This window comes from Ornithorhynchus anatinus, chromosome 11, assembly GCF_004115215.2.
Source record: "Ornithorhynchus anatinus isolate Pmale09 chromosome 11, mOrnAna1.pri.v4, whole genome shotgun sequence".
In the NCBI taxonomy this organism is placed as follows: domain Eukaryota; kingdom Metazoa; phylum Chordata; class Mammalia; order Monotremata; family Ornithorhynchidae; genus Ornithorhynchus; species Ornithorhynchus anatinus.
The window spans coordinates 5,032-26,323 of record NC_041738.1 but is presented as its reverse complement, the minus strand read 5'-3'; the positions used below and the strand labels follow the sequence as shown (position 1 = coordinate 26,323).

The 21,292-nt window shown below is 53.6% G+C and overlaps 1 protein-coding gene across 1 annotated transcript; it reads left to right on the top strand.

Annotated features, from left to right (window-relative positions):
* Window positions 1-438: 438 nt before the first annotated feature.
* ATG3 (autophagy related 3) lies at window positions 439-20,813 on the top strand. Its single transcript, XM_029074786.1, has 12 exons — window positions 439-553; window positions 5,940-5,981; window positions 9,698-9,747; window positions 10,490-10,560; window positions 11,753-11,860; window positions 12,949-12,998; window positions 15,426-15,522; window positions 17,156-17,190; window positions 17,673-17,828; window positions 18,576-18,703; window positions 19,545-19,613; window positions 20,560-20,813. Exons 1-12 carry the CDS (start codon window positions 482-484, stop codon window positions 20,639-20,641), a joined length of 960 nt encoding a protein of 319 aa, XP_028930619.1. The 5' UTR covers window positions 439-481; the 3' UTR covers window positions 20,642-20,813.
* The last annotated feature ends 479 nt before the right edge of the window (window positions 20,814-21,292 follow it).

Here is a 21,292-nt window from a genome sequence, read left to right as displayed (position 1 = left end):
GGGGAGGCGGTGAGGAGAGAAGGCAGAGCGCAGGCGCAGAGGGGAGCGGAGCGGAGCGGAGCGGAATCTTCGGGAGGTGCCTGTGGCTCCGGCCGGCCCCTCCCGCCCCTCCCGCCCCCCCTCCGGCCCCCCCCATCGCCTGGGTGACGTGTGGGGGAGAGGCGGCCTCATGTGAGCCCCGGGGCCCCGCCCCGCCCCGCCGACCTACGGCCAAAGGGCGGACGCCGCTCGGGCGGCCCGGAAGGACCGGCAGCGTCCGCACCCGACACTGCCCTCCCTCCCTCCTTCCCTCCTTCCCTCCCGCCGTTGTCTTACCCCGCAGGAGGCGGCTGAGGAATCCTCGGCCCCGGCCTGCGGGGCCGCGGGCCCGGGGTGAGGCGGGGCGTGGGGGGGCCCTCTCGCTCGGCTCGGCCCGGCCCGGCCCGGCCCGGCCCGGTCCGGCCCGGCCCGGCCCGGTCCGGCCCGGTCCGGCGGCCCCAAGATGCAGAACGTCATCAACACAGTGAAGGGGAAAGCCCTCGAGGTGGCCGAGTACCTGACCCCCGTGCTCAAGGTAAGCCAGCGGACCCGGAACTAGCGCGCCCGCCGGGACCGGACCGCCCTCTGTTTGGCCGGCCCTCCCTCCCTCCTTCCCTCCCTCCCTCCCTCCCTCCCTCCGTCCGGTCCTGGCTCGCTCGTTGGCCCCCCGGGGCGGTTGAGGTGGGGCGCGGCGGCCCGGCGCCGTCGGGGGCGTCCCGGGGTCCCGGGGGTCTCGGGACCCGGCTCCCTCTCACCCCCCCCCCCCCCACCGGGCTCCCGACCCCCTCCCCCGGGCCCGTTGTCCTGGGACAAGGACAGGCCGAGGGCGGCCCCTGCTTGTCCCCCCCAAACCTTCCCGACCTTCCTCGCCTGGGCCCCCGGCAAAGCTCCGGCACCCAAAACTGCATATGATAATAATAAGCATCATAACGACGGCGTTGGCTAAGCCCTCACTGTGTGCCAGAGCACTTAGAGAAGCAGCGGGGCTCAGTGCCAAGAGCCCGGGCTGGGGGGGGGGGGGGTCAGAGGTCGTGGGTTCTAATCCCGCTCCGCCTCTTGTGTCAGCTGTGTGACTTTGGGCGAGTCACCTCGCTTCCCTGGGCCTCAGTTCCCTCATCTGGAAAATTGGGGATTAAGACCGCGAGCCCCAGGTGGGACAACCTGATTACCTTGTGACTATCCAGCGATTAGAACAGTGCTTGGCGCAGAGTCAGCACTTAACCAACACCGACATTATTATTAAAGGACCGTTCCAGGCATCGGGGTAGATATTAGGTAATCGGGGTGACCCATGTGGGGCTCACGGTCTTATTCCCCATTTTACAGATGAGGTCACTGAGGCACAGAGAACTTAAGTGACTTGCCCAAGATCACACAGCTGGCGGCGGAGCCGGGATCGGAGCCCACGTCTTCCGACTCCCCGGCCCGGGCTCTTGCCACTAGGCCGTATGGCCCCTGGCCCGCTCACCCTGGAGGACGGTCACGTGCCCACCTTTCAAGGAAAACCCAGGGCCGCCTTCATTCTCGGGGAGTCGGGGACCCCGCTGCTAATCCCGGCGCTGCCGCTTGCCTGTTGGTGGCCTCGGGCAAGTCACTTAAAAACCTTTCTCTGCCTCAGTTTCCTCATGTGAAAAATGGGGTAAAGTCCCCATTCTCTTTCCCGTCCCGTCCTGTCCCCCCTTTAAACTGTGAGCCCTATATGGGACAGAGACTGTGCCCCCCCCCACCATTTATGGCAAGCACTAGACTCATATCACAATTATTATTCTTTTTGCTTCTTTTGCATCTCTCCTGAGGGAGGGGTGATGTTATTTGAGGGTTAGTGTTTACAAGAATAACTTAGAAGGTTAACTACCCAATAAGGTAGGGAGCTGCAAACCCTGCCTCACCCCTAACCTGTGGGGTATCATCATTAGGATGATGATGATTATAGAGCGCTGTTCTAAGCACAGGGGTAGCTACAGGTTAATCAGGTCGAACGGGGTTCCTGTCCCACAAACCCTTGTTACTCCTTTAAGCTCGTTTCTTCAGCCAGCACTTTGTAAAGTGCTCTGCGCAGAGTAAGTGCGTCATAAATACTGTAACTCCTCCATTTTCTTCACTGACCCTTTCAAGCCAAACCATGAGTGCTAATGCTTCTGGGGAGGTTGGCAAAGGCCTTCAACCTGGCTCAAAACCTCTTTCTGAAGAGGGCTGTCAGGAAACACTGAAGTTACCAGTACATTCGCCCCCGCTTCCATGGCTGTGAGCATTTCTTTTGCTGATTTCTCAAACGCGCGATCTTAGGAAAGGTGTAGGTAGAGCACCCTTCTGGCCTCTGGGCCAGGGAACTTAAATGGGATGTAGGGGATGGGGCCCTGTCAGTTGCATCTTCAGTGTTAGTCTGCCCCAGAAGGGTAATGGGGATTTCCACCGTTGGATCACTCACTTTGATGATGAGTGGCTTTGAGAAATATGTAAAATAGCCCCTGAAATTCTTTAACAGGAGAGTGCCGTCTTAGGTCTTCTTCCAGTGCAAGGTTCATAGAGTTATTCAGTTTGTTCCCACTACCGGAATAGTCACCGTCTCCTGTTAAAACAGCAAATTGCAGAAGTAGCTTGGTCTAGTGGAAAGAGCCCAGGCCCGGGAGTCGGAAGGCCTAGGTTCTAATCCTGTCCCTGCTGGTTTCCAGCTGTGCGACCTTAGCCGAGTCACTTCATTTCTCTGTGCCTGTTACCTCATTGGTAAATTTTGGATTAAGATTGTGTCCAACCTGATAATCTTGCTTAGGAGAGTGACTGGTACATAGTAAGTGCTTAATACGTACCAAAAACAAAGAAACAAAAGAAGGTAGGGTCAGCCTTGTCTGCAGCTTCAGTGGCTAACATTCTGTAAACTCTGAGATTTCTGGCCTGCTGGAAGGTATCAGACCAAGCCATTACCACTTTTGATGTGTTAGGATAAGTAATACCCTCCGCGTCAACTCTAAGGGTAGCCGAAGAGACCGTATTTAATAAAGATTTAGTAAACATACAATCAGTATGGGCATCTCCCCAAATTATTTTGTCTATATTTTGACCCAGGTTTAACTTTTCAGCAGGGCCTGGGGGAAAGAACCTGAGCCCAGGAGCGAGGGGATCTGGGTTCTTATTCCAGCTCTGCCACTTACCTGCTGTGTGACCTTGGTCAAATCGCTTCGCTTCTGTGCCTCAGTTCCCTCATCCACAAAATGGGGGGTCAATACCTGTTCTTCCTTCTACTTAGAATGTGAGTCCCATATGGCACCTGATTATATTATATCTACTCCAACACTTAAAACATTGCTTGGCACATAGAAAGCACTTAGCACAGTGCACACAGTAGGCACTTGGAGAACCAGCATGGCTAAGTAGATAGAGCCCGGGCCTGGGAGTCAAAAGGACCGGGGCTCTAATTCCGGCTCCGCTACATGTCTGCTGTGTGTCCTGGGGCAAGTCATTTAACTTCTCCGGGCCTCATTTACTTCACCGGGAAAATGGGAATAAGATTATGAGCCCCATGTGGGACAGGGACTATGTCCAACCTGATTAACTCGTATCTACACCAGCACTTAGAACGATGCCTGGCACATAATAAGCGCTTAACAAATACCATAATAGTAATGATAATAACTACTATTATTAAAAACAAATACCATTATTATAATTTGCTTTATCTTTCTCTACACCACTACCTACAGGGCAAATGTTTCTTCATCCGGTCATATTTATTGAGCGCTCACTGTGTGCAGAGCACTGTGCTAAGCGCTTGTGAGAGTACAATACAACGATAACAGATACATTTCCTTCAATAGCATTGCTTTTTTTCCAGTGTTTGCCGAGGCCCCTCGTGACGAAGGTAACTGTGAGCCTCATGTGGGACAACCTGATTACCCTGTATCCATCCCAGCGCTTAGAGCAGTGCTCGGCACATAGTAAGCACTTAAATACTAACATTATTATTATTACAAATGTAACATCACAAATTACTTATATGAATGCCTGTCTCCCCCTCTAGACTGTAAGCCTCTTACAGACAGGGGATGTGCCTGCTACTTCTGCCATATTGTACTCTCTCAAGCTCGTAGTAAGTGCTCTCAACATAGTAAGCACTCACTAAAAAGTGAAGCAGCGTGGCTTAGTGGAAAGACCACAGGCTTGGGAATCAGAGGTTGTGGGTTCTAATCCCTACTCTGCCACTTGTCAGCTGTATGACCCTGGGCAGGTCACCCAGCTTTTCCGTGCCTCAGTTGCCACATCTGCAAAACGGGGATTAAGACTTGAGTCCCACATGGGACATCCTGATAACCTTGTATGTCTCCCAGTGCTTAGAACAATGCTTGGCACATAGTAAGCGCTTAAATACCATCATCATTATTAAAAACTACTGCTTGACTGTTTGATTCACGTTCTCATGCTGCGTGACACTTCAGACAGCCCCTTGAGTATGCCCCTTCAAAGAACTTAGGTATCCGCTCACTCCAAATCTGTAGTGCCTATGCACATCTTGATTCTATTTATTGCTATTGTTCTTGTCTGTCTCCCCCGATTAGACTGTAAGCCCATCGAAGGGCAGGGACTGTCTCTATCTGTTACCGATTTGTACATTCCCAGCGCTTAGTACAGTGCTCTGCACATAGTAAGCGCTCAATAAATACTATTGAAAGAATGAACACTTGACATCAAGGCTACCTACGTGTGTAAGCTCCTCGAGGGCAGGAATCATGTCTACGAACTCTATTGTGTTGTACTCTTCCGGGCGCTTACAATGGTGCTCTGTACACCTTAAGCGCTCAATAATTGTGATTGAGTGGATGGTTGACAACCTGGTCTAAAGCAGTTTCAGATTGAAGGATCAACCCTAAATTGAACATCCAAATATTGGCTTTGAAGAGAAGGTGCTATATTGGACTAAGAGGTAAGCAAGGAAGAGTTAGGCACAGAAATTCCAAATTCCTCACAGAGTGGGGGAACAGGAGGACATCCCCCTCACCCACTCTAAAAACAAACTCTGAGACACCTATTTAAAATTTCCCAAGCCTTCCAGATACAGCCTTCAAAACGCACGTTGATTCTCCTGGTGGGAGGGTACCAGTGAGAGTGGTGGCTGAGCTTTGATGGGTGGGGAGAAGCGGGCATTCTATGGGGAAGGAAATGCCTCCTGGGTTTTTGTCCACGTAGGACATTTTGGAGGTTCTTATGACTGCTTTCTTGCCTACCCCCTAACCTTCGTTCAGAATTCAGGGTTCCACCAGATAGGGGCCCCTAACCCCCCTCCCCCCCAGTAGTACTAATAGAAATAGTTCTTATTAAGCACTCACTGTGTGCAAGTCAGCATCCCAAGAGCTCCGAAAGAATGCATGTGTGAGAATTAGACCTGGCCCCGGCCCTCAAGTGGCTCACGATGGAGGAAGATGTCCCCTCAGGTAGGAACCTTGGTGCCTTCTCTCAGCCATCCGTCCTCTCCCCTGATTCCCTTTTCCAGCAGTCCTGTGCCAGGGAATTCTTTAAGAAAAAATAAAAAAGAAGAAACCACCAAAATAAAACCTGAGGTTAAAAGTTTTAAAGTTCAATTCAAAACCAGATATTTACCCCAACTTAAAAATAGGGTAAAAGCAATCTGTCTTCTGTGCCGTTGCCTGGATCATCTTCCTGAAGTGTTCCTCAGCCCTTAAAAACTCCTGAATAACTCTTTGCAAACAAAACCATTGCTTGTTCGTAAACAAAACCTGACCTGTGAACTTTTCCTGGAATTCATTCTCTAGCCAATGGGAGAAAATGCTTCCTTTCTTTTGGCTCTCTCTCTTTATCTCGCTGCCTCCAGTGAGAATTTCCAGTTATTCCGTTTCTCAGGGTTTTTATTACAGAAGTTCAAAACTTTGGGTTACTAGAATTCAGATCACCCTCTTTGTTTTTCATTTTAGGAATCGAAGTTTAAAGAAACTGGTGTCATAACCCCAGAAGAGGTGAGTGTCTTTCAGTTTTTTCTGAACGAAAAAGTTGGGTTGGGTTTTTATAACTTCAAAGTGAGTTTTTCCTAATGTGCTTGCCCTGTGGTCTTTTTAATCTCTTTAAAATACCCCACAGGCAGCTTTGAGCAGAGTCAGGGCCTCGTTGGTTTGTTGTTCGGCAGGGTCAGGGCCGTGGTGACCGGTTGGTCGGCAGAATCTGGGCCTGGTTCCTCTAAAAATTAATCAGTCAATCCATCAGTGGTATGTATTGAGCATATGCTGTTTGCAGAGCACTGTACTAAGCTGTTGGGAGAGTACAATCTAACAGTTGGCAGGCGCGATCCTTGACCACAGCAGCTTCTGTTCGAGGCAGTGCGGGTTTCTCTTTGCCTAAAAGGGAAAAGTCGGAAGGAGTGGGGAAAAATAACTATTTCCTGCCTTTCACTTTTCCTCATCTCAAGCCCCAAAGCTCCCTTGTCACCCTCTTGGAACCTATTGGGTGGAAACTTGACCTGGTGGCTTAAAATGTGCATTTCTTCATTTTAGTTGCACTGCTTCTCTTTTTGTTTCCTCTCTTGCATGTCTTTGAGTTTTCAGGCCCTTCCTTCCTCTTAGCTGTCCTGTAATCCTGCTGACCTAGTTCTGTTTTTTTCTTTTGTTTTTGTTTTCCTTTTGGTCTGGTCATTCTTTCCCTTCTCTCAAATCCTCCCCGGTCTGCCGTGTGCCACACTGCTGCAGAGCCTCGCTCTGAATTGAGTGTCAGTGTTGCCAGCCCTGCTGGTCTCGAGTAGGGTGCCCGCCTTTCTCTCCCCTCTGTCAACAGCCCGTCCTCCCCATCCCAGAAGGCCACACCCTCGGGACCGTCCTTGACGCTTTCAACTCTCACGTTCAATCTGTGGCTAAATCCTGCTGGTTCTTCCAGCACCGCATCTCCCGGCTCCACCCTTCCCCCCCACAACTATACCGCAGCCACCCTGGTACCAGCTGTGGTCGGACCTCGACTAGACTCTGGCGTCACCTTCCTGGCCGGTCTCCCTGCGTCCAGCCTCTCTCCCCCCTCCAATCTAGGCTCTGCGCTGCCTCCACACAGATCATCTTCCTGAAGCTTCGCTCGGCCCCCATCTCTCCTCTCCACCGGGTCGTCCTCTGTTTCTCGGTCTCTCTTCTCGTCGAACAGAAACTTCTGACAGTCACCTACGTCACTCTCCGCCATCTGACCGCCCCCCCGACCTATCTGACCTCTTCACCTGCTCTTCCCCAGCCCACCGCCTTCACTCTTCCCATCCGAATCTTCTAGCCGGGCCTCGCCCTCCACTCACCTGCTGCCTCGCTTCCTTGGCTCCTGCTGCTCCCCCCGCCTTGGAACTCCTTCCCTCTCCGCGTCGGGCAGACCACGCTTCTCCCCCCATGTTCAGAAGCCACCTAAAACCCAGCGTCCTCCATCTAGCCTTCCCCGATGAGTTCCCCGGCCCCCTGAGCCATAGCTTCTCTTCAGCCAACTCGGACACCAGAAGTGTAATTTACCCTTTCGGTCCATCGGTGGTATTTACTGGGCGTAGAGCGCTGCACGGAGCATTTGAGGAAGTTCTGTGGAGTAAGTAGACGTGATCCCCACCCTCAAAGACCGTAGAACTCACGCCTATACATCTGTTCGGGATGTCAGTTTTGACCACGCTGCTCGGAAATCTTCTTACGACCGTCTGCCCCTTTAGAGTGTTGGCTCCCTGTAGGTGGGGGACTGGTCCCTTGGTTAATTTCTACTTTGCCAGCTCTTGGTACAGGGCATCGCACCAGGTGGGTTTTCAGTAAATGCAGCCACTACAGTTGCTGCTGCTGCTGCTGTCGCTCCTGCCGCTACTACTTTTAGGAACTTGCTCTTCGTTCATTGTGAAGGAGTCCCCGGGGCCCGGCAGTGCACCGTAGCGTCTGCTGAATTGAAGTCAGCGTATGCGGGCCAGCGTGTGAAGGTGTGAGGTTGGGAACAGTCAGCGAGGCTTGGGGCCTCCTAGAGGCTTCCTTGGGCAGGATCTTTTCCGAGCTCCCAGGGGTGCCCTGCTCAGCTCCGCGCGATTTCAGGAGGTGGCAATTCAGTTGAACATAGCTCAGCATTCAGTGCTTCTGTTTTGTGATTTTAAACAGGCCTTCTCAAGTTTACACCATCTCTCTCTGTGCTTCTGGGCACATCCCAGAAGCAGCATGGCTAGAGAAGCAGCGTGGCTCAGTGGAAAGAGCATGGGCTTTGGAGTCAGAGGTCATGGGTTCGAATCCCGGCTCGGCCACTTGCCAGCTGTGTGTCTGTGGGCAAGTCACTTCACTTCTCGGTGCCCCAGTTACCTCATCTGTAAAATGGGGATGAAGACTGTGAGCCCCACGTGGGACAACCTGATTCCCCTGTGTCTACCCCAGCGCTTAGAACAGTGCTCGGCACATAGAAAGCGCTTAACAAATACCAACATTATTACACCCCTAAAATATCAAAGCCCAACGTGATGTCTGTTGCCTCTTTGTGGCACAGGCTTTGATTTGCACTGGAGCCTTGGTCCCATTCGGAATTCAGACCAGTTGGGACTAGGTGACTCGGAACATTTGTCAACGGGGTTTTTGGCTCTTGGATGGTCTGTTCTCAGCAGGGGTCACTGTCGCTCGTATGTCTGATGGTCCGTCTGCCGCAGGGGACGTCCCTTGGTGTCCCTTTAGGGGGGAGGTGGGGGTCGGAATGGGGGGGAGCGATGGTCATTTTCTGCTGAGATGCCTTTTGGAAGGGGAAGGGACTCAAGTCAGAGCTTCCCTTTAGAGTGCCGTCCCGTGGCTCAGTGGAAAGAGCCCGGGCTTGGGAGTCAGAGGTCATGGGTTCAAATCCCGGTTCTGCCACTTGTCAACTGGGTGACTGTGGGCAAGTCACTTCACTTCTCTGGGCCTCAGTGACTTCATCTGGAAAATGGGGATGAAGACTGTGAGCCTCACGTGGGACAACCTGATTACCCTGTATCTACCCCAGCACTTAGAACAGTGCTTTGCACATAATAAGTGCTTAACAAATACCAACATTATTATTATTATTATCTTCATTTGGTGTCCTAGAGGGTATCGGTGTTGACCTGTAGTCACTTTTTTTTTTCCCTTTAAATGATATTTGTGAAGTGCTTACTTTGTGCCAAGCACTGTACGTAAGCACTGGGGTAGATATGAGCTAACCAGCTTGGACACAGTCCATGTCTTGTGGGCCGGGGGCAGGGGGCTTACAGTCTTAATCCCCATTTTGCAGATGAGGGGACTGAGGCACAGAGAAGTTAACTGACTTGCCGAAGGTCACACAGCAGACATGGTGGAGCCTGGATTAGAACCCAGGTCCTCTGACTCCCAGGCCTGTGTTCTTTCCACAAAGCCGTGCTGCTTCTCACATGTTTTGACCGTGGCAGGGAGATGATTGGTGGCGGCTGCAGGAACAGCCTACACTCGCAACAGTTGTTGAAGCATTGTCTCCTGCTCGTGGATTCTCTCACTCCCAAGCTGATAAAAAAGACTGGGCCGGGGAGGCGTTAAAATAGTGAAAGTAGAAGTATCTGGTTTTAGACAGATGAGGGGAGAGTTTAGAAAATGTGGGGCATTTAAATTTTATTATGGGTTGCTGGCATTTCTCAGATTGTGACGCCAAATACATTTCCAGTTATTTTTACCTTTGCTTTCTCTCCCCTGTTTCTCTTTGACCTTCTCCTCCAAACCTGGGCTAGTTTGTGGCGGCCGGAGACCACCTGGTCCACCACTGCCCAACGTGGCAATGGTAAGTCCCATGGAACAATGGAGAGAGCTACCTGCCGAGCGCGACGGGAGTGGGGTTGGGGCGGAATGGGAAAGTGTGGTTTGACATGCAGGGGATGTGGGCAGACCCTGGGCTGGAGTGTGGGCGATGGTCACGGAGTGGCATTTTGGGAGGGGGAGGGTTACTCGGCACCCTCCAGGAGAGTTGGAAGTGGGGAGAAAAGGAAGTCGCCGCTGTTGGGTCTCATTCTGTCACGGGAAAACCTCCTTTGGGCTTGCAGAGCAGGGCCCCGCTTGGGCCTGCTGGGCCTGGTGAGCCAGGATGGTGCCAACCTCCTTCTGGAACCAGCCAAGCCCGATATACGCCACCCAAGGTGCCACCCTTGGGCCTCAAATGAGCACCGGCCGCCCGGTAGCCCGTTTCCCGGAGGCAGCGTTTCGACATTGTGGCCCAGGGAGAAGGGACCTGAGGGCTTGTTCTTGGCGCTGAGGAGCAGCCCGCCTTTTGTTGCTGTTTCTCTGCTCTGTTGTTCAGGATGCCTCATGCTGGCTTGTTGTCAGCAAAAGCCTCACATACCCACATCCTTTGACCTTGGACAAGCAGGTCCCGGGAGGGCCCGTTCATGGCCTCTTCGTCTCAGCATTCATCCCTCCCCCCGGGGATCCTAGCCGACGGGTAGAAGAGGAAGAGTCTGATCGTACGATTCCTAAACCTGCTGCCTAACCTTGTGTGCTTAAGTGTCTGTGCGTTTGTCGTTCCTAAGGGCTTCGGGAGAAGAACTGAAAATCAAGGCCTACCTGCCTCCGGGAAAACAGTTTTTGGTCACGAAAAATGGTAAGAATTTGAATTCCGAATCAGCAAAAGGAGATAAAGCAGCCACAGGACAGCCTGCTCACGGCCCGATGGCCTCGAGGCGCGTCAGGCAGGCGGGTCGGGGAAAGGGGCCTCTCGCCGTTGGTTCTGGGGAATCTGTCCAGCCACCGCTGGGCTTTGCACAGCAGAGCTGCAAGCAGGACAGTCATTTACATGTTCTCTGTGGCTGGGCTGTGGCAGACTGCTTTGTGATTGCCCACAGCCGCCACTTCCTCAGGACAGGCAGCAGTCCCGGTGGCCTGGCCACAGAACCACGGGTGGACTCTCCCTGCCCCCTCTGGCCTTAAAGACCAGAAAGAGTTGAAATTGCAGGGCTCCCATATGGGCCATGGGCCTGGCCTGGGGGACTTGATTGCCCTCTGTAGCTCGGGCTCAGGCCTGAGTAGCCAAGGAACACAGTTTTACAGCGCAGTCTGGAAGCGGGTGCTTCGCGGTGACCGTCTCAACCAGGTGACCTTTCCGGTTAAATCCGTGACCCGGCTCCCTCAATCTGGGCAGGAGTAGCAATGTGTGTGAGACAAGTCAAATTAGCCACTTTATCCGAGCAGGCTGCCGGCTCCCCCTCACTTCCATCCATCCTCTACAGAGTGAGGGGTTGGGATGGTAAGGGCTGGCAGGGCAGTCCCTGCTTTGCTCACACACATGTACACCCACCCCTATTCTGGGCCCGGTCCCCGGAGTCTCCTGCTTCCTGGCATTCTGGGAGGGGATCGCGTCTACCAATTCTGTTGTATTGTCCTTTCCCAAACACTTAGTACAGAGTTCTGCACACAGTAAGCTCTCGATTAATGCCACCGATCATCGATCGATAGATCAGGAGCAGAGATCTTCTAGGTCTGCTCTAGCCGTGAACCTCTGTGCTCCCCTGTAGCCCTGTTCCAGGGTGGGGGAGGGTAGGGTTGCCTGGCCTCTTTGCCTCGGTTGAGGCTGCAGCGGCCTACCGACAGTTTGATTTTGTTGGGTGAACGTCACTCTCTACCCTATGGTCGCCTCTTTCTTCCCAGAGCGCCTTGAGGTTGGGATGTCAGGTGAGGCGGGGCCCTCGGACACTCAGTAGAGGTTAATAGAGATCCAGGGCCCCGCTGCCTCTTCTCAAGCCCCAGCGTGGAATACGCTCTTGATGGTGACAGCTCTTGCCCCCCATTTTCTCTAGTGCCGTGCTACAAACGGTGCAAACAGATGGAATACTCGGACGAACTAGAAGCCATCATAGAGGAAGATGACGGGGACGGAGGGTGGGTGGACACCTATCACAACGCGGGTAAGTAGGGCAGTGGTCACATCGGGGACAGAGGGAGAAGAAGAGCCGTGGAACGCCATCGGTTCCGAGGTCACTGACGCTGTCGGTCAGTGTTGGAATAGAGAAGGAAAGAAGACCTGCGGGCTGCCCCTGGGGAGCGTCGGGTCTAATAAATGAGGGTGGTTATTCAGCCACGTGTTACTCTGTGCTCAGCGCTGGAGTAGATGAAAGGTTATGAATTCAGACACGGTCCTTGGCCCCCACGACCTTACGATCCACCTTCTCCCCATTTTACAGATGAGAAAACAAAGACCCCGAAAGATAAAGTGAATCGCCCAAGGCCGCAGTATGGGCCAGGGGTAGAGCTGGGGCTAGAACCCGGCTTTCCTGACTCTTCATCCCAGCCTTTTAATACTGGGCTTCTCCGTTTCCCCGAGTAGGGGGACGATGATGCTGGTTAAATCCATGACCCGGCACCCTCAATCCGGGCAGTAGTCGCAATGTGTGCGAGACAAGGCGAATTAGCCATTTTATCTGAGCAGGGCACATGTTGAGGGGCCGGGACTATTTTCTGAGCAGACTTTGTTCTCGTGGAGTTTCCATTTCGGAACAGGAGCCATTTAGGGCCAGTAAAATCTGCCCCATGCCTTCTCTTTCCGGGATAGTGCCCAGCGGATGGTAGGGTTGCTGATGGGGTGTCTGCCAGCTCTTCGCCGGCTCTGGAGCCCGGCCTGGGAATCCGGTCCAGCCCTATCCGGTTCGTGCTGTTCTTGGACCCCACCTGGGGTGCCTCAGGCCCTGAGTTTCTGCCTCTCCTGCTTCCCTCTCTTCCCTCTCTTCCCTCTCTTCCTTCTTTTCCTCTCCCCTCACCCTCCCTTCCTTCCCTCCCTCCGTCCAGCTCTGGGGCAGCGCCCCCAGCCAATGAGAATGCAAGAGCCCAGGCTGTAGCTATTGGGGCTCCGGCTGAGGCCACCAGGGGGTGGGAGGCGGTGGTGGCCCAGAGCCGGGGTTCACTCTGGACCAGGCACCGGTCCCGCCCATCCCCCTCTCCCATGGCCCCGGATACCGTCTTCCCAGGATCATTTTGGCTTTTCTGCTGAATTGGCTAGGTGTGGCAGGAGTGGCTGAAGCAGTGAAAGAGATCACACTGGACAGCAAGGTGCGTTGCATGGCCAATTGGGTGGTGGGAGGGAGCAGTGGAGACTGGGGGTCACCTCAAAAATACACCCAGATGTGTTTGAATTGGAAAAAGGGGACAGTTTCAAGGTAGGTAAAGCTCATTTGATACCAGTTTTAACTGTCAGTTTGTCCCCCATCAGTTTCTGATGTCTGCTGAGACATGTCACCGTACTTTTGTGGTTTGCTTCCTTAATCAGCTAAGCTTGAAAAGTTACTAAAATTGTAGGTAAATGAAACGGACCATTTCTCTGAAGGAATGCTCAAGAAAGACGTGGTCTTCCGCTTGTAATCGGGACTGTTCTGGGGGAAGCGTCTTATGGTTTAGGGGGCTGCATGTGCAGTTTCCTTGCTCTTTCAGTGTGCTTCACTGACAGGCTCCTGGGAAATGCCCAGTAACTAAGTGGCGTGTTCCCTGCCTGCAGGGAGCTTTCCACTCTAATGAAGGAGACCAACAGAAAAATAGTCACAGCCAGAGTGGTCAGAATCAAACTTTGAGTTTACATATATATGTGAATGCTGGGGATGGGTATAAATCAGTTCACGAGTACTACAGTTGGAAATCTATGGCTCAGGGTGCTGGGAGACTAATCAGGGGAGACTTGTTGGAGGAAGCGGGAGGACAGGGACTGTGTCCAAATCGATTTGCTTGTATCCACCCCAGCGCTTAATTCAGTGCCAGGCACATATAAAATGCCGAACAAGTACCACAATTATTATTATTATTATTATTAATATTTTGGGAGGGTCCTGAAGGTGGGAAGAGCTGTGGACTGTCTTATATGAAGAAGGACGGAGTTCCAAGCTGTGGGGGGACAGTGTGAAGAGAGGATGGAGGCGGGAGAGTGGAAAGCAAGGTCTCGGTAGAAGGCCGACTTGGAGAATTGAAGCAGAAGGAGAAGCAGCATGGCCTACTGGTTAGAACATGGGCCTGGGAGCCAGAAGGACCTGGGTTTTAATTCTGGCATGCCAAGACCAGAGTTTGTACCATGGTGGTCACAGTTTGGGTAGAAAAGAAGGGACAAGTCTGGGAGATTGTGCAGGAAGCATTTGACAGTTGGGTGAAGTGAGAGTTATTTTTTAAAATGGAACTCGTTAAGGGCTTCCTCTGTGTCCGTAACTCTTCTAAGCACTGGGGTAGACTCTCTCTCACATTTGGCTCACAGTCTAGGTAGAAGGGAGAACGGGCATTGAATCCCCATTTTACAGATGAGAAGATTGAGGCACAGAGAAGTGACTTGCTCAAGATCACAGAGCAAGCAGTTGACCCAGGATTAGAATCCAGGTCCTCTGCCGCCTAGGCCCGTATTGGTTCTTCTAGGCCACTCTGCTTCTTGATGACAGCTCAGAGTTGAAGGTGTCCTTGAGGTTATGGGCTTCCGGGACTGGTGGTGAGATAGGAAAGTTAGGGGAAAGAGTGGGATTTGTGGGGAAAGGTGAGGATCCTATTTTAGATATGTTGAGTTTGCTGTCTTGAAGCCAAGGGATGTGGGACTGTGGGCCGGGGTGGAAGTGAGGGAGAAAGGGAAGGAGATATCTTCTGCGTAGAGAAGGGAGCTGAAGTTTTTGGAGCCGATAAGCTCCCCAATAGATGAGCTGTGAGCGAGAAGGGTAGGGGCACTTGGAAAAGCACCTTGGGGGACACCCAAGGTAAGAGGGTGCGAGATAGAGGAAGAGTCAGCGGACAGAACCGAGAAGGATTGGTCAGAGAAGGAGGAGGAGACCCGGTTGGTATTGTGTAGCCCAAACTGAGTACTTCTGGCTGTTTGGAGGAGACAGAGGAGGGTGTAGGACACGGGGTCCACTGCAGCAGGAAGGAGGATGGGGATGAAGAGATGGATTGGTGGATGGCATTGAGCCCCATGAACTTGCCTCTGAGGAGTCCCTGGGGACCTTGGAAGGCACCACTTCAGTTGGGGAAAAAATTGATCGAGAGCCAGGTGGTAGAGAGTCGAGAAGAGAGATGGTGGCAGGGAAGTGAAGGCAGTCCAGTGGATGGCTTGATCTAGGAGTCGGAACAGGAATGGGAGCATCGAGATGGGGCTGGAGGCAGAGGGGCCCATGGGGCGGAGGAAGGGCTTTGGTAGCCTGGGGGAGGTGGGCACCTGGGAGAAGGCAGAGGAGAAGCTTCTTTAGGAGAGTGAGAGGCTGAAGATGCAAGGGAGGGAGGGAGGAAGAAGAGCGGGAGTAAATGATTTTAGTGGTATGAGTGGGCATAGAGAGGGCCAAAGGTGCAGGGCGATGGCCTAGAATGCCCCTTTTCTCCAGTGGAAGGCTCCGTCCTGGGCTGGGCGGGCCATGGCTCTTGACCCAGCGATGGCTTCATTTGCTCAAGGTCTTGGGACTTCCTTGGGCTCTGGCAGCATCCGTTTCCCCCGGCACCATTCTCTCCCTGGCTTCTGATTCACAGGACAGTGTAAGGCTGCAAGGTCGCTCGGGATCACATGAGGACGAGGAAGAAGAGGAAGAGGAGGAGGAGGAGGAGGGAGAAGCGGCAGATATGGAAGGTGAGTGCCGGGGCTGTAGGCCCCAGGGTGGATCCTGCCTGGCTAGCTGTGGTTGAAGCTGACAAAGGGGACCGGGGCACGCCTATCTCACCTAGTTTCCTGCCAAATAGAGCGGGGCTGTCCCAACCCTGAAACGTGGCATCGTTTTTGGGGGCGGGGTGCCATGGGTACTCATGCTCCTGGGCCTCCGGGTATAGGAGTTCTCGTTCCAGTTCCAAAAGTTTCCCCAGTTCCAGAGCCTCCTCGGGCTCTCTGCCAGTCCCGTTCCCGAGGCCTTCAGTTGTGGCCGTCATCTTAGGATGCTCTCTAGGTGGGTGGATGTGGGAAAACTAACCCTGGCATGGCTGGACCGTCCCCCTGGGGCTTCTGGAAATTGGGGGCGGTGGCGGGGTGGGGCGGTGCCCTAAACAGCCCAAGGATGCGCTTGCTGTTACGGCCGCCCATCTGCCTCACCTGGTGAAAGCGAGTAGGGGGCTCCGGCAGCACTGACCGTGCCTACAGTTAGACAGACTGACGGTCTGGAAGGTGTTCTATAAATTTTGTTCTTCTTCATGGGTAGGCTGAATCTGGAGGGCAAGGAGTGCAGAGGATAACACAGGCCCAGAAAGTAGAGCTCCTTCTTCCAAAGGCAAGGATGAGCACTGGCCTTCCTAGCGCGGAGCGGAGAGCTCACCGCTGCCTCCACCGCCCACCGCCACCACCTGTCTCTCCAGGCAGAGATTGCCTGCCGGTGGGAGAGGTTGAGGGAATCCAGGCTGGGGACCAGGAAGAGACACTGCTCATTTGCCATCCTCCCTGGGCGGGTATTGGTGCTCATCACGGGTGGTGAAAGCCACGGCCTCCCAGTCGGTTGTTGTGGGGTGCAGCCTGGAAGTGTCTTTCAGGGAGCCTTAGGGTTCCCCTCCCCACCTCCCCACTTCCAGCAGGGTCCAGCCATGGGCGCTTTCCACAGCGGGTTCAGTACGGAATACGGGAGAGCCGGCAACCGCCAACGAGCCCGCTGCCTTCTTTTGAGGCTCCCCTGGGGGTGAGGGGTGCCCCTGGGCTGTGGGGCTCCCACCCCACACCCCCTCACTAGCCAGGTCCAGGGCTCCTGGAGGCACTGTCCCAGGGGCCGAGTCCCATCTAGGCGGGGCCGAGGACCTGGGGTGAAATAGCTGTGACCGGGGGGACGGTCAAGGGGCTTCAGACAGTTTTGGAGGAAGCGGGGGTCTAATCACTCCTCTAGGCCCCAGGCAGCTTGGGCTTATCCTGTGGGGAGCTATGGTCAGGGGCAGGGCTTCAAGACCCACTGAACTGGGCATTTCTCTCCGCGCCCCAAACACCATTCTCCACCCCTGCCGTCCATCCCCTCCCGGCTGCCTCCAGCACTCCAGGAAAGGAAGGTGAGATCGTATGGGCTTTCCACCTGACCAGGTTGGGCATGTTGGTGACCAAACTGAAGTCGGTTGCCTCCTCCACCCCCAACCCTCCCACCCTGAATTGCATCCATTCTGGGTCCAGGATTGAGGTCGGGGGCCGGGGGGGGGGACTGGGAGGAAGGCATGAATGCATTTTTAGGATGACGATCTGAACTAGGCGTGTCTCAAATCTGATTCACTCATGTCACATCATGTCCCACCTTTTATAACAGAATATGAAGAGAGTGGGCTGTTGGAGACCGACGAGGTTAGTGAATTGACTTTTCATTAGGTCATTTGGATGCCGTGTGTGTGTTTATACTTAATATCTTCCACAAACATTTTCATTCTTGACTTATTCTATGAGACATAGAGATATTATACTAATGATAGCATTAAGTGCCTACTAAGGTACTCTAAGGGCTGGGGTTAATACAAGATAGTTAGATCTAGCACAATCCCTGTCCCATGTGAGGCTCTCAGTCTGAGGGAGGGAAAGCAGGTATTTTTGTCCCCATTTTACAGATGATGGAACTGAAGCACAGAGAGGTTCAGTGACTGGCCCAAAGTCCCGCAACGGACAAGTGGTGGAGCTGGGACTAAAAACCGAGTCTCCTGTCTCCCAGTCCCACGCTCTTTCCACCCTAATGCTTGGGGGCTCGGAGGATGATGAATCAGTGAGGATGGAAGACTGACTTCTAAACTTTGGTTTTGCTGTCTTTCACTTCTGTTTTCCGACATTCCGTTTAGGCTACTCTGGACACGAGAAAAATGGTAGATGCTAGCAAGACGAAAACTGATGTTGGGAATGAAGATGCAATTTTGCAGACCAGGACCTATGACCTATACATCACGTACGACAAATACTACCAGACGCCTCGACTCTGGCTTTTTGGCTACGATGAGGTAAAGCTCCAAGGAGCTGGAATGATTGGGAATGAATCTGAGTCGCCCACAGCAAAATCTGGCCGGAAGAAGGGCTGGGCTGGGGAGGAGGAGGAGGAGGAGGAAGCAGCCCTGATTTCAAATGCACAGCCCATAGGTTTAAGGCGATTACCAAATGACCCAACTCTCATCACTCCCTCCTTCCTTTCCTTCCATCCTTTGGCCGTCTTCCTCGTCATACAGAGCTCTTGGAAGTTTTGGGGAGTGGGTGGGGAGGAGGGAGGGAGGGAGCAAAGAGAGGGTGACCTGTCAGCCCCCAAGGCTCAGGTGTTCAGCAGTGGGACTCAGGGCTGTGCCCCAAGTGGAAGTTGCAGCTCTGTGGTATCTTTGCTTCTGGTGGTTAAAGAGAGGCTCACAAGACCTCATCCTAGTTTCTCAGCCAGGGGGTTATTTGAGGGCCTGGGGGCGGGGGATGGGTGTGGTCATTGACCATGAGATGAAGTTTTTATGCTGGAGGAGGAAAATATCTCTCAAAACCTAGTTTTTTCCCTTAGTGACCGGAAGGCGATGACTGACACCATCCGTTGTGCAGGTGTGCCCGTGAGCATCCTTAAACTCCCCCAGTGTTTAGGGGTTAGAAGAGGCTCGAAGCTCGAGCTCCTGGGTTTAAAGCTGAGAGGGATCTTTCCGGGCCCAGGATTTGGAGAGGCAACAGGCTTGCAGTGTGTGTGGCCAAAGGTTGAGACCAAAACTTGCTTTCTGCTTCAGCAACGGCAGCCACTCACTGTAGAACACATGTATGAAGACATCAGTCAAGACCATGTGAAGAAAACCGTGACCATTGAAAACCACCCCCATCTTCCACCACCTCCTATGTGCTCAGTGCACCCCTGCAGGTCGGTCTCATTGCTCTTGGTTTATTCTTTACGGTCTGTGGAACGACTGGGGAGGGGTTGGGGGAGTGAGGGAGGTTGAGGAAGAGGGAAGGCGGGAGAGAGGAAGAGTTTCTGTTGCTTTTTGTTTTTTTTTTTAAATGAATGGTGTTTTTCTCTGACTTTCTAGTGGCCCAGAAAGACTGACTTCCTTGCCACCTCAATGCTCTTTTCTTGGGGCACATAAGTCATTCATGGACTGAGCAGCAAAGAATGCCTTTCCTTTACTGGCTGAGCCTGGTTTTTAAAAGAAATCGTAGACATGCCCAAATATAGGCGACAACTCTTCATTTTGAGGGTGGGGACCAGAATGAGGAAGGGAGGCAGAGGCAGGGTCCGGAGGAACAAATCTGTTCGGCCCCAAGAGTGTGCCTGACCATCTGGCCCCACTTCCTCCTCCCAACCCAGATCCTCCTGCTGCTACTGCTGAGTCCTGGACAGAGAATCCTCTGCATGCTGTGGGTTCAGGTCTAGCCTGTTCTGACTGTGGGGGCACAGGCGTTGGTGAGACCAAATTCATACCCGGGCCCAGGGGGGCTTCCCGATCTTCCAACAGAGCTGTTTCTCCGGTTGTCCCTGCCTCTCAGTCCCGGCCACAAGCCCGGGCAGCTTGCCTGATGAGAACTTACTGGCATCAGGCCGCAAGCTACAAGCAGTTGCTCCGAGCACATTCCAAGAACCCACTTCATTCTTCGTTCCTTTGGGCTTCCACTATCTCAAGTGTCGGGTCGCTGGAGATAGCATGGGAGCTGTGTCTCGGGTGACGGGTGTGGGCTAATTAGGATCACTCTGGTGGTCTCTGCAGACATGCCGAGGTAATGAAGAAAATCATCGAGACCGTCGCCGAGGGTGGAGGAGAGCTGGGGGTTCACATGTATCCTTATGGCCGTGCCCTGGGCTCTTGATGATGTCTCTGGTGCAGTTTCTCGGCGAGTGCTGTGAAGACCTGGGTTCCGGGACAGGGTCCTTTCCAGACGATCTGGGGGGCTGCCCTTGGGTCTGCTTGGACGACATCTTGCCGCCTGGCACCCTTCTAGGACCTCAACCTGGGCTCTCGGCTCCCCGAGCCCAGCGGGGTTTGGCCGGTGTTGGGGATGCCGGAGGGGATGTAGCCCAAAGATGGTTGTCGCCTTGGGTCCCTTCGGGTGGGAGGGTTGGGAAGCTCGGTGTCACCTGTGAGTTGGGTTCAAGAGCCTCTCCCACAAAGTGTCTTCTCACTCCCTCTTGGTGGGGCCCAGCACTCCCTTCCGAGGGTGAGGCCATCACCCACTTGACTATGGGGCTTTCTCCACCAGGCATTACCTTGTCTGGGATCTCCCAGTGGAGCAGATTTTCCCCCCTCCTCTCTTGCATCTCTGGGGGTGGAGCCAGATCCCTGTGCCACTGCTCTAAAACACAATTCGCCGGGTGAGATGGGACCGGAGAGCAAGCGGATGGGCGTCGGCACCCTGCTCCCAAGCCATTTGGAGGCCGTGGTTGTGGGCAAGCGGCACTGCGACTCGCCGTTCCCACACGGCGCTGGGCCTTAGGGTGGCTGGCTCAGGGGTGGCTCTGCTCTGCCCCCCTTGGGGGAGTCACAGAATTTCTGATGGCTGAGGCTTGCTTGGGTCCAGAGAGCAGAGAGGAGTTTAGGGGAGGGAAGGGAAAGGAAAGGAACAGGAACCCCATTGATGGGGAAGATTGGAAGCCGAAGGCACCGAGTGGGAGTGAGTTGCTGACTGCCCCCAGGGCAACGAGGCTCTCAGGGACTCCTGCTCAGTGACGGTATTGGGAGGGGGCTGCGGTAACCTCGTTGTTCTTCCGTAACCCAGAGCCTCCAGGTACCTTCTCATTTTCTTGAAGTTCGTCCAAGCCGTCATTCCGACCATAGAATACGACTACACGAGACACTTCACCATGTGACGGAACGGGGCTCGGGCTAGTTGACGGACGAATTGAGCCCCGGTCTAGACTTTACTGACCAGATCCACCTCTATGTACGATTGATGAAATAAAGGGACTTTTATGTTTATGCTTTCAATAAAATATGTTCCATTACCAGCCTTACTTTAATAAAAAGTGTGAGAAAAAGAAACCGACTCGTGTGTCACCTGTTAAAGAGGCATTGGCTTTTACCCGCAGCAACCCCCGGACAGGCCGCAGTAGTTTGCACATCAGCCTTCTCCCATGGAACTGGGCCCCTGCAGTAGGCTGGTGTGAGTTTCATCTCCGGCCGGGGCTCCCACCCTCATCTCACTTGGGGTGGGTGGGGCTGGGCCGCTGGGAGTGAAACCTTTTGACCGAAGAACTATTAGGCTGTCTCAAGAGGAGGATGGGTCCACCCAAACCTGGAAAATAGCTGCATGGCGGAGGAGGTGGCAGGTCTGGGCTATAACCCTTTACCTCTGCTGTCTCCATATTGTGACCTGTGCCAACACCCGGACTAGGAGCTCTGTTGTCCACCTGGACTGCTTCTAGGAGGAGGCAGGCATCGCCATCATGGTCAGCAGTCATGCAGGAGGATATATTTTAGAGGAAGACACCGGTCAGTTGGGCAGGCGGCCTTTGTGTGAA

Excerpts from the sequence above, each read along its gene's own strand:
- ATG3 (XM_029074786.1), top strand. The coding sequence starts at position 482 with ATGCAGAACGTCATCAACACAGTGAAGGGGAAAGCCCTCGAGGTGGCC. Across the intron at positions 17,191-17,672 it reads GGCTGTTGGAGACCGACGAG|GCTACTCTGGACACGAGAAA; the intron begins GTTAGTGAATTG and ends CATTCCGTTTAG. Across the intron at positions 17,829-18,575 it reads GGCTTTTTGGCTACGATGAG|CAACGGCAGCCACTCACTGT; the intron begins GTAAAGCTCCAA and ends TTTCTGCTTCAG.